Source organism: Sorex fumeus, unplaced genomic scaffold (assembly GCF_029834395.1).
Source record: "Sorex fumeus unplaced genomic scaffold, SorFum_2.1 ptg000128l, whole genome shotgun sequence".
Classification (NCBI taxonomy): domain Eukaryota; kingdom Metazoa; phylum Chordata; class Mammalia; order Eulipotyphla; family Soricidae; genus Sorex; species Sorex fumeus.
Genome location: NW_026606185.1, coordinates 19500951 through 19514274, shown reverse-complemented (window position 1 = coordinate 19514274; position 13324 = coordinate 19500951). Strand labels below are relative to the sequence as shown.

The 13324-nt window shown below is 38.3% G+C and overlaps 1 protein-coding gene across 22 annotated transcripts in view; it reads right to left on the bottom strand.

The window, feature by feature from the left end:
• The window catches only part of EPB41L3 (erythrocyte membrane protein band 4.1 like 3), a 166893-nt gene extending 153781 nt beyond the window's left edge, over positions 1-13112 (bottom strand). For 5 of the 22 annotated variants that reach the window (XM_056138372.1, XM_056138374.1, XM_056138366.1 and 2 more), the window contains exon 1: positions 12833-12985. In XM_056138372.1, the coding sequence (XP_055994347.1) occupies positions 12833-12887 (55 nt within the window). In that variant the 5' untranslated portion in view covers positions 12888-12985. The other 17 variants (XM_056138375.1, XM_056138383.1, XM_056138376.1 and 14 more) reach the window with 8 other exon arrangements.
• Between the last annotated feature and the right edge of the window lie 212 nt (positions 13113-13324).

The following is a 13324-nucleotide window of genomic DNA, read 5'->3' as shown; positions in this document are numbered from 1 at the left end:
TACATGCTATATAACCACAAAACATTACAAAAACATTAGTAAGCAAGATGTATTTTATTAACAATTCTGTAAAGAGAATTAAGAAAAAATTTACATACTATGCCCTCCAACAAACAACTACTTTATCTGATATTTATTTACGGATATCCCCTTCAATGATGTATGTAATTGTGTATATAATTGTCTATGGTGTTCTTTTTCCCACTCAATATTTTATGCTAAAATGGTATTTTAGGGGCTTTTAGAAAAAATATTTTAGTGAAAGAGTGAAGACGTTAAGGCACTTGCCTTGCAAATGGCTTATCCAGAGTAAATCCCTGGCACCTCATATTGTCCCCAAGCACTGGCAGGAGTGATTTGATCCCTGAGCACAAACCCAAGAGTAGGCGTTGAGCATGGCTGGGTGTGACTTCAAATATTTAAGTTTAGCTGCAAGCATAAAAATGTGCAGAGTGTGCATCAAATTGCTTTTAGACAGTATAGCACAAAGCATGAAGACTCCTGTTCCTTAATACAGTGTCATTCCATCCACTCCCAACAGCTTTCCTCTTTTATTTCTAAGTTGTGCACCAATTCCTCTAGATGGTTTTTATTTTAAGTTTGAGAGAAAGCCAAGGATTTGTTGACATATCAAAGAATGTTTTTGAAGCACTAAATATGAAATATGGATCTAGATTTCCCAGAGGTATAGCCACATTAGCTAAAGGTTCCCCAGGGTATACACAAGTCCCGATTAAATGCAAAACATTGCGGGTGATACTGATTATTTGTCAACACAGGGGAAAACTCTAATAAAGTTGAAGTAACTTTATCCTAAGGCACCATTCTCCCTGCTGGATGTATTCAAAACATTCTCAGGCTCTGATGGAGGGAGCATGTTAATGGTTTTATGCTTAGTTCATATAGTTCATATTTCCAAATCTTCTACTTTTCAAATTAAGAAGTTGTTATTGAATATGTTGTTGTCAGGTAACCACTTCACATCAGATACTTTAAGGAGCACTGACCTGCTTTTAGCAGGTTTTGAATATAAGGAATTCAATACCAAACTCAAACTCAAAGCTGACTTGAAGTTATAAAAACTTCAGGAGCTGTCTGAAAACTGAATTCAGTGCTGGTTGTTCTCTTGAAGATCATTTCCATAAATACAATTTTACAAAATGTATCTTGATTATAATCTGCAGGTAGATTTGATTGGGCAAAATTTCTTTTCAACTGTAATGCATAGCATTTTGGAACAATTTTCAGTAATCTTGAAGAGGAATACTTAAAATTAGTCCTTCGGATATACAGCAATCTACAGAAAGAAGGATGAATCACAACAATAACAAGACTCCCTTTTGGTAAACAGAACATTTTTAGTAAATGGTTGCATCTTAAAGGAATGGTCAGGTGTCTCCAAATATTAACTGTATACACTTAGCTGTATAAAGTTAGGATTAACTTTATGCTTAATACCAATCACTGACTTTCTAATGTGGAGTTACTACCACTACTGTGTTCATGGTCAAAAGAATAATTAAAAATCAGCAGAGCTAATCAACAATTAGATTAGAATGATACTGTGGTGCAATATATAAAGTAGTTGTCAAATTAAGCACTGTGAAGGAGCATCCTACATTGGTTGTCCTCGAGAATCAGGAAGGGGTGAGAGGAAGAGCAAGGAGTTACTCCTCAAGGTTCATAATACCCTGGTGATTAATTTAGAGACATTTATTTCTCTCCATGAGAAAGCATATCTTCCTTTTCTCAGCACATTTCCCAAAAATAGATGCTTCCCATAGCTTATTTTCAATACCTTTAAGTGGAGGGTGTTTATCTGGTAGCTATAGTAAGAGTTCATAATAAGTTTTCCATGGCAACATATTTTAAACAGCAGATATAATTCAAATGGTGTTTTGTTTTTTATTACATGCCAGTGGTGGTCAGGGGCCCCACCTGGCAGTGCTGGGAGTCCATAGTCCATGCAGGAATCAGAACCAGGGTCCTGAACACCGTCTCTCACTAGGCAAGCACCTTAAACTGTCTAACTCCCTGGCCCTCTATTGTATTTTTACAGTAAAGTTTTCTAGTTTTTGTTACTATAATTAAAAAAAGAACTTTGCTTAGAGCTCAAGACAAATTGCTTTAAAAGTTGTAACCAGTGTTATTTTCTTTTAAATGTTACTGATGTGAGAATTAAGCTTCTAAATTGCATATTGACTCTAAAAATGTAGTCCTTGGGCCAGAGTGATAGTACAGTGGAAAGTACATGTGTCTTGCACATGACTGAACTGTGTTGGACCCCCAGCACCCTATCTGCCCTGTCCCTACCCCAAAGAATGGTCTCCACTGCCACAACCCCAGCACTGAGCGTAGAACCAGGAGTAAGCTCTGAGCACAGCTGGGTGTGACCCCTTCCAAAAAAAATTTTGTTGTTGTTTGGGGGCCATACAAGCAGTGCTTGGGGGTTATTCTTGGCTCTGCACTCAGGAATCACTCCTTACAGTGCTCCGGGACAATATGGGATGCCAAGATCCAACCTGGGTCAGCCATGTAGAAGAAAAATTCCTTACTCGCTGTACTAGTGCTCCAGCCCCCAATTTAAAATTTAAAATTTATGGGGCTGGAGAGATAGCACAGGGGGTAGGGCGTTTGCCTTGCATGCGGCCGACCTGGGTTTGATTCCCAGCATCCCATATGGTCTCCTGAGCACCACCAGGAGTAACTCCTGAGTGCAGAGCCAGGAGTAACCCCTGTGCATTGCTGGCTGTGACCCAAAAAGCAAAAAATAAAATAAAATTAAATTAAATTAAAAAAATTTAAAAAATAATAATAAAAAGTTTTTTTTTTGGCAAGCCTGGTAAGCTACTCATGATGTATTTGATATGCCAAAAACAGTAACAATAACAGGTCTCATTCCCCTGACCCTGAAAGACCCTCCAATATGGCAGCGTTGGGAAAGCCAAGTAAAGAGAGGCTGCTAAAATCTCAGGGCTGGAACAAATGGAGATGTTACTGGTGCCTGCTCTAGTAAATTGATGAATACTGGGATGAGAGTGATACAGTCATTCAGTGAAAAGAGAAATCCTTTCACTGGTCCAGTTTTGTAACTGTATTTTTGATAATGAGAATGAGAATGAGATTTAAAGACGACCGTTGGACTAGAGCTGTTACTGATTGGATTCCACGGGATGTCAAGAGACCGCGTGGCCGCCCACCTACCAGATGGTCAGACTTCTTTGTCAAGGTCATGAACGATCGGTTTGAGGCCCTCCATGTTCCTGGAGCGAAGAGATGCCATTGGGCTACACTAGCACGCGACAGGGACAAATGGAGACGTTACTGGCGCCCGCTCGAGCAAATCGACGACTAACGGGAAGTTAAGTGATTAAGTGATTTTTGATAAACAGGTACATGTAGGACAGGTAGTCTAGCAGTGGATGGGCTTTCTACCTTATTGTACCAGGTACTAGAAAACTGCATTCTGATTATCTGCGTTCTGTCTTTTTTTCTGCCTTCATGATTTCAGTGAGCATTTATTTCTTTTGTCCCTATGCCTCCTTATATTGTCCTTTCTTACCAACAGTAACAGTTATTAAAATTGTACTTAAAATAAGAATACACTGGCTCTGACTTCATCTAACTGAGAGAACATGCTTTAATATAAGGACATAGTAATATCTCTTTGGGCTGTTAAGTGACATTTTTCATTTCCTGGAATTTGGCATTTTAGAGAAGAGAATCAGAAAATTGCTGGATCTTAATAGCAAAGGTACTGCTTTTCAATACTTAAAGTGCACGGAGTTAAACAGGCACACAGTGACTGACTTCGATACTGAACTACCATTTATAATATTTTAACATGAAAAATGTCTTTAAAATTCTAAATAAGGGGCTCACCAGCTTCTGGAATACAGCCTATTCTTAAGCTGAGAACTTCCTTTACTCACACAGGTTTAATTTCCCTGCTGTTGCCTGGTAACAGAGATGTGGTAAGAGATGTCAGAGGTTAAGGAGCAGACTAAAGTCATTATGGAAAGCAAGCCTTATCAGCCTTTCCATCTTACTTTGTAATCCTTGAAATAAAATAGGTTTCATTGTATTAAATCACCAGTATTTTTTTTCTTATCAAATGCCAAGTTTTTTTTGAGACTTTTTTTTTTCTTATGGAGTACAAATCCAGTATACAGAGGAGGTTTAATACAGGCATTGCTTTGAAATGGACTTCTCTATTACACAAGCATGCTTAGAATGTTAAAGCGAAAAACTTCAGGCATTCTCAAGTCATGTACTCTGAGAAAAGGAACTGTGAATCCATTCCAGAAGAATTCCTATTAAGACCACACTGGTTTGGAATTAATACCTTACTCTGAAAATTTAGTTAATGTTGAATAACATTTCATTTTCATTGGTCTGATTATTCTTAAATTGCTCCTTATAGAAAAGAATGTAAAATGTCTTATGGGTCTGCTATTTCTACTCTAAAATGAATAGAATCAAAACATCAGCACCATCTCTGGAGTTCATTTTGTTAGCCCTCTTCTGTACCAGATGCTGGACTTCTCAGGATTCATCACTCATGGGTGGTTAATTGCCTTTCAGCAGGATGTATTTTAAGTCTTTTTCTCCAGGGTGAGTAAGATAATACGACCTTAGTGATTTTTTAAAAAATTTATGGGCAGTAAAGTTGTTCTATGACATCTAAGTCCAGATTTTAAGCCTTTTTCAAATTACTGCTCTAAAGACTACCAAAGTTAGACTCACTTTTCATGTTGGTTTGAAGTGAACTCAACAGCAATTTTCTTTTGTTTTGCATGATTTCTTTCTTGTTTGGGTCACACCCAGCAGTGCTCAGCTTGCTGCTTAACAGGATACTCTTGGGGGCTTCTTGCATGGAAAGCATGTACTGTAGTCTTTGAGCTTTCTCTCCTCCTCTCTCTCTCTCTCTCTCTCTCTCTCTCTCTCTCTTCCATTCTCTCTCTCCTCTTTCTCTTGTCCCTGAGATTCTTTTTGGAGTAAGAATTTTATCCCTGAAGATTAGTTCACTTTCTCTTATCTCTGGGTGAAGCTGCAGAGGTCATCCCCTGGAGGTGTCATTAATAGAAAATGAAGTCTATCCTTCCTCCATTAATACTCAAATACTCTGGCAACACTGCACTCCCAGTTTTAGTCAGAGATTGACAATCAAAATTCTGTGTTGTATAGTTATTACCACAAGCAAAATTGGGGGGTGGGGACAGAGATAGATAGTAGAGCAGGTGGCTGACCTGGGTTCAATTCTTGGAACCACACATAGTTCCCTTAGCCAAAAATAAATAAATAAATAAATAAATAAACCTAAAAACCAAAAAACCCAACGGAGAGAAATGTATCCTTGTTGGAGTATAATTTATACTTCTATTTTATTATAAATTTTATTATAAATTATACTTTTGGATAAATCTATGTACTTGGAATCACTGCTGCTTTTGGAACTACTCAAATCGCTAGTCCAGCATGTAAATGAGCATATATTAAGGAGGTGATAATCAACTGCAGTATCAGTCTCACTATCTCTGCTCTATGGGTGCTGGTGAAATCATGGTCTCATACACTATCTTTTCAGAATGTCAATAGAATAAACTCCTCCTTGATTTCAGTATTAGCAAAACTTGGGTTTTCATCTTACAGATGAATAAAATGTGTTATCAATCATTATTTTCACTTCAGAGTGTAATTTGCAACCTACCTCCACCAACTGCATAAGGTTCTAAAGTATGTATTTATCATTACATTTTTAGTCCCGACTTTACTTTTTTCTTCCCATACTGTTAAAAACAAACAAACAAATGCACCAATTGCCTTCTACAGGAATGCCTACTTAGAGTTGCCTGTATTCAGAACAAGAATTTTATAAATAAAAAGAAAACTGTTAGAGACATGGAAAATAAGAAAATTAACCATTCTTGTTCTTAGTCCTTGTTTAATAAATTCAAGTACAATTATTTCATGTCAACTCCTCTTATTGCTTTTATGAACCATAGTTTCAAGAGGCACTGGGAGAGTTTGGAGCAGCAGGAAAACTTAGAAATTGGAGGACACAGAAAAGAGAAGATAAAAATCTCAATCTTTAGTGGGAAGAAAGCAAATTTCTGTGACTATAGATCACCTCTATGGAAAATCAAGAAAATACTAGTCGGGAATTTCTTGTGTTAAACCCATAGGTGACATTTAAAATCCTGACACATCCAATTTGTCAAACAGAAGAATGTCATCTCTACAATCCATATTTATGAAGTGGTTTATAGTACTGTAAAAGTACCACATCACCATTTATTCTACACACATATGCAGTTCTAAAAATTACTCCAAACCTGTTACTATATTTTTCCACCCCCACAAGTAAGAAAGAAACTTCATTAAGAAACAAAGCAAGGGAATAGACAATAGCCAGCAACAACAAACCCTGAGATTCTGCCAATAGAACTGAGTCTGTCGAACTGGGGGGTTCAGGAGTAGGAGACAGAGGTGAAGGAATATTGGCACTCTTGTGATGGATGTGGTGCAACATCATTCTATGCATATAGCATAAATCTTAATGCTACTGTAAATCATGACACTTCAATGAAAAACTTGATAATATATTTACTTTAAAAATGAGGACTATATAAAAAAAACTATAAAAAAAATGTTGGGCTGGAGCTATAGCACAGCGGGTACGGGGTTGTCTTGCAAGCGGTCAACCCAGGTTCGATTCCTCCGTCACCCTCAGAGAGCCCGGCAAGCTACTGAGAGTATCCTGCCCGCACAGCAGAGTCTGGAAAACTCCCCAGTAACAAGTCTCACAATGGAGATGTTACTGGTGCCCGCTCGAGCAAATTGATGAACAATGGGAGGACAGTGCTACAGTGCTATAGAAAAATTACATGGGCTGACCCAAAAGAGTGATTTTTCTGATAGGGAACAGTTATACTCTCCAACAAATAGACTTGAATATTTAGACTAGTTGCTAGAGAGAGGAAATATAACTCTGGATTTTCAGAAGACACAATGACTTGAGATTTTTGTGCTAACTAGAAGGTAACTAAATCTGTTAAATCTGTGCTAAGTAGAAGGTAACTAAATCTGTTAAAAATCATCAGTATAGAAGAATTTTATATTAGAATATTTAGCAGTATATACTTATATACACATATAGGCATATATACATATGTGTGTATATATATGCAAATTGTTTCATTGTTTTGGTTCAAACATTGATATTTACCTCAATGTTTAATTAACATTACCTTAACAGACTCCAATTCCTCTTTTTTTCCTCTAAATCTATATTACTCTACCTCCTCTCAAGTTCACAATGAACCACTAGCACCCCAAGTGGTCCTTGAGCCCACCAGGACTGATTCCTAAGCAGAGTCAAGAGTAAGCCCTGATTCATTTTGCTTATCATGATACTTTCCATGTAGTACCACTTGTATGTAAATTTCATGACTTCAACTTTTCTAACAGCTACAATAGTACTCCATTGTGTAGATGTACCAAAGTTTCTTTAACCAGTCATCTGTTCTCGGGCACTCAGGTTTTTTCCAGATTCTAGCTATTGTAAACAGTGCTGCAATGAACAAACAAGTGCAGATGTCACTTCGACTATACTTATTTGCCTTTCTTGGATATATTCCTAGAGAGGGGTACTCGATCATTAAATAACTGAAACACAAGCACAAAAAATTCTAAGTCTACAACTCTACCTCGTGGTGTTTCACTAATAAAAATTTTTTGAAAAACAGAGTAAGTTCTGAGAACTTCTAGGTGTGGTTCCAAAACAAACAAAAAAATCCAGAGTAGATTAGACAACTCCGATTTTGGGCCAGCAAGATAGCTCAAAGGGCTTAGTGCATGATTTGCAGACTGGAGGGCTGGGTCTAATTCCTAGCACCAAGATGGTTCCCTGAGCATCACTGGGAGACCTCTTAATACAGAAGTGGGAGTTGCCCCTGGGCACTACCAGGCACGCCCAAAGGAAAAAAAATTCATTAGGGTGATCAAGTTCTAATAAATGATAAGTGGAATATTAAACTAATACAAATCCTTTGAAAATGTTGCCTAGTATACATTTCTAAAAACAACACTACTACTTCATTTTTTTGGTATTTATTTATTTATTTTTGTTTTATTAGTGAAACACCATGAGGTACAGTTGTAGACTTACAAGTTGTTGTGCTTGGGTTTCAGTTATACAATGATCGTGTACCTATCCCACCATCAGTGCCCATTCTCCACCCCCACCAATCTCAGTATCTCTCCCACCCCTCCCATCCCCCATCCCACCCTGCCTCTGTGGCAGGGCACTCCTTTTTGTTCTATCTCTCCTTTTGGGTGCTGTGGTCTGCAGAAGAGACATTGGGTGCCAATCATGTTTTGTCTATAGACCACTTTCAGCATGCATCTCCCATCCTGGGCGGATCTTCCCAGCACCTTTTAGTTGGTGCTCCCTTCTCTATCTGAGCTGCCTTTGCCTCTACAGTGTGCAGCTGGCTTCTAAGCCAAGGAGTGAATAACTTGGTATTTATCCCAGCTGCTCTTAGCTGTTAGTCTCTTGTTTTGTTACTTTATGTTACTTTTACATTTAAAAAATTATGTTTTAAACCTGAGTGCTCGAGAACAGATGACTGGTTAAAGAAGCTTTGGTACCTCTACACAATGGAATACTATGCAGCTGTTAGAAAATATGACGCAACGATATTTGCATATAAGTAGATCAACATGGAGTGTATCATGATAAGTGAAATTAGTCAGAAAAAGAGAGACAGACATAGAAAGACTGTGCTCATTTGTGGAATATAAAGCAACAGAATGGGAGACTAACACCCTATGATAGTAGACATAAGGACCAGGAGGTTTGCTCCACAGCTTGGAAGCTGGCCTCACATGCTGGGGGGAAAAGGCAGTTTAGACAGAGAAGCAGCCACCAAATTAAGGATGCTTGGAGGGCCCACTATGAAATGTGTGCTGAAAGTAGTTTATAGACCGAGTACCTGTATTGCAAACTACAACACTGAAAAGGAGAGAGAGAATAAAGGAGAATGTACCTGCCACAGAGGCGGGGGGGGGGGGGGGGGAAGGGTGGAGAAATAGGGTGATCATGGGAGGGATACTGGGAACATAGGTTGTAGAAAAAGGGTACTGGTGGAAGGATGAGTACTCAATTATTGTATGACTGAAACGTAAGCACGAAAGTTTGTAAGTCTAACTGTACGGTGATTCACTAAAAAAATTAAAAATTCATAAAAATTTAGTTTTTAACAGTTTGCTCTTTCAGCTAATTCAAAGTAAAATTTCCCTCTTAACACTAATTTGTTAATGATGTGGCTTACTCTATTATTCTCTAATGAGGACACAGGAATGCACCATGGACATGAACTTATTAGTAGAATTAGTTATTTAAGTGTAATATTTCGGGATCTTTAATGTATTTCATTTGTGTAAAATACATAGGCGTATGGACTGGAGCAATAGCACAGCGGGTAGGATGTCTGCCTTGAACGCGGCCATCCTAGCCCACCCGAGTTCGATTCCTCTGCCCCTCTTGGAGAGCCCAGCAAGCTACCGAGAGTATCTCGCCCACACAGCAAAGCCTGTCAAGCTACCCGTGGCATATTTGATATGCCAAACACAGCAACAACAAGTCTCACAATGGAGATGTTACTGGGCCTGCTCCAGTAAATTGAGGAAAAACGGGAGGAGAGTGCTACAGTGCTACGTATGTGTATGTATATATAATTTGAGTAATTCCAAAATTCCGAGACCAAAAACCTAGACTTTAGAATGCTTCTACTTTCCATCTAGCTGCTTTTTTTTCCCTGCGTTTTTGAGTCACACCTGGGAATGCATAGGGGTTACTCCTGGCTCTGCACTCAGGAATTACTCTGGCGGTGCTCGGGGGACTACATGGGATGCTGGGAATTGAACTCAGGTCTGCTGCGTGCAAGGCAAACGCCCTACCTGCTGTGCTATTGCTCCAGCCTCCTAGCTGCTTTTCGGAAGTAATACTTTTTGGCCACATATACATACAAAGGTACCATGTTTTCATCTCCCAGACTTGAAAATTTCTTCAAATTTCTTTATACGCTATCTCTAATCTTTATATATTTCAAACTAATTATATCATATCTACGTTTATTTTCTTTTACTTCTTTTATTTTCACACCAATGTCTTTGACTTGGGCTGGGGGAGGGAAAGGGCTCAGTTGCTCCCAGTGGTGCTAACAGACCATGACCTCGGGGATCAAACCCAACTCCCACATGCAAAGCATGTGCTCCAGCCCTTTCAACTATCTCCCAGTCCTGAAACCTGTGATTTGCACTGAATTATTTCTAAAGCATATTTCACTATACACTCACTCTAAAACCCCACTCTACTCCAAAGATATCTCGTAAGTCATCATTTTCAACACTATCATAAGTATTCAATAACCAACAATAATTTCTATGTCTGATGAGTTATGAGCAGTCTGGGATGTTCTACTTAAGAAGGTTTGCATGTGAAGTTGACCCTTACTTCCCCCTGTACCTAAAGTGCTTGTATAATGAGGTATGTCAAGTACTAAATGATTGTTTCCTTCTGGGAATCTGGAATTATAAAATAATTAAGCAAAGGTCATCTCCGTGGCACCTCCACCCCTCCAAAAAAAAAAAAAAACCCAGGCAGTGAAGCTTTTATTATGTTTCCCTAGAGTATTTTCCATATTTGGTTGCAGATTGTTTCTGCAGAAATTAAGGCATATTTTGCATCAATATTACAGTCAAGTATCAATTATATACAAGGATGTTTTGGGGAACTATTATTTCTTCTTTCTTTTTTTTTTTTTTGCTTTTTGGGTCACACCTGGCGATGCACAGGGTTTACTCCTGGCTCAGGCACTCAGGAATTCTCCTGACGGTGCTCAGGGGACTATATGGGATGCTGGGAATCGAACCCAGGTCGGCCACGTGCAAGGCAAATGCCCTACCTGTTGTACTATCACTCCAGCCCCTTGGGGAACTATTTCATAAGGCAGTTTTGTCATTCTGTAAATGTCATTCAGTATATATTGTACAAGCCTAAATGGTGTAAACTACTTTTTACATGTAGGTTATTATTATAGGTTGTTTTGAACCACTGTCATATCCAGGGTTTGTTGCTTACTGAACCATCATTAAGTATCATGTGACTGTACTGAGAGGACCCCTGAAGTTTGTGGCTGGTTTCCCCAATGCTTAGTCCCATATGCGCTAACCCTTTGCTGGTTTTTGCTTCAGAACTTTCAACCAAGAACCTGTGAGTCCCTAGAAGAATTACCAAATCAGGTTATTCTAACACAGCTAAATATCTAGCTTCTCCAGTTCAACTTGTAGACTTTTTCATTACTCAATAGGCATAGTTCTCAGTCTAGAGTGAAGAATACTGTTTTCTGTTCTTGGTTTGCTCTATTCTGCCATTTGTTATTTATTACATAATTCACAAACTTTCCAGATCCCAGTATCTTTAATATAAATTATGACTAGAATATAGATTTGAATTATATTTATGTGCAATACTCTTTTGCTACACAAGTAATTTCATTCTAATTTTCTAGTAAAAATACCATCTATCAAAGTTTATTTTAAAGCAAAAATACCTCTGCTAATAAAACCCTATTTTTCTGATAACTTCCATGATGAATGTCATGTTGGTATAGTTTTGGAAAAAAGTATGTCTTTACAAAAAAAAAGTAAGTGAGAGATGTTTTAGAATTAGCTTTTTGAAAGTAAACAAAATGTTACAAAGTTAGAAATATTACTCATAATATCATGCCGTAATATCATGCCATAAACAGATAATAATATTTTTTTGGAAAGTTACTATTGGAAAAGAAAAGTTAGGAGAAATTAGCAACGTAGTAGTTGACAAAAAAGGATCTGGGTTTGTTGTTCAGTCAGAGACCCAGATCCCTCAGGGTGAGGCAGAGGACAGTCGCTTGGTTAAATTCAGAGCAAGGTCAAAAGGTGTCAACACAAGAAGATTCACTGAAAAGCCTCTCTTTGCTCCACCTATAGAAATTGCTTACTAATTGGTCACTTATAATACCAATAATTATTGAAATTTATTGTCTCAAGGATCAACAAAAGGCCCCCAAAAGTCATTGAGGGACCATTTCTCTGACTCTCTGGCGAAACAGGTCACTAGGGATGGACAGCTCTCTCCCTTTGATGAGTAGGTATAGTCCTTGTTGAAGCTGTCTTATGAAGTTATCTAATGAAGCTGTCTTAGCAGTTATCTTTACAATTATTCACTAAATTAAATTGTATTTTAATATCACTTTATGTAATTCTTTGCACAGCAGAAATAAATTACAAGTAGTAGTCCTAAATTTAAGTCCATGGAATTCCTGTCTTCGGAAAGCATCAAACTTCTCTTGTAACTGCTTCCCAAACTAAAAACTGTCTCTCAACTCCCAAAGCATTTGTCCTTAAAGCACAGATCCCTGACAAATCATTCAGACTAGTGTGTTCTAAGGACAAAGGGAATGTTGAGTTAACACTGTCCACACTCCACAATTACAGATTTTCCTACTGAAAGCCAAAAAGCAAAGGTTTCAAAAGAGAGAAAAATTAGCATAGAAATTCCCAAGACACCATACTAAAGAAAAACGGACACATTTATTAGCAAAGGTTTCAAAAGAGAGAAAAATTAGCATAGAAATTCCCAAGACACATACTAAAGAAAAACGGACACATTTACCTGGTTGAATTACATGCGGACTTACTAAAATATTTATGCCGTTCGTTTATGATCACTGAGACTGGCTGCTGCCCAGAAGTATGCACCAACTTAGGAAATCAAAAACGTTACCTCCAAATCCTAAGAGAGACTTTGAACACTGAGAGGGGCAGACGAAAGAGGGCATGCTGCAGTGCAGCGATTTCCAAGTTACTGTAGCAGCACTGCCGGTTCAGCTTCTGTGCCTCCAGGATATTCTCAAGAAAACATCCAAAGATCCGGTAGTAAAAACAATGGTTTGACACTTACATCCAGATACTCTGCTTGAATTTAACACTCAAAAGTCTAGCCAGGACGAGGCAGCAATAATAGCAAGCTTTTGATGGTGTCCTTCACATCCTTCTCACATTTCCCCTGGTTCCCAGCGTGGTTTCTGCACGTGACTTTGCAGCACTCTCAGAGGTGCTTGTAGAAGTGCCTTCAGCAGCCGCAAACAGGAGCCTGACGCGTCCCAGTTCTTCCTATGACCAGACGCTTCCAAGCTTCATCATAAAATCTTTTGTTTCGAAATTCATTTTCCAGTTTAATCTGGGTTTGGAGAATTTCTAAATCCTCCACTTTCCT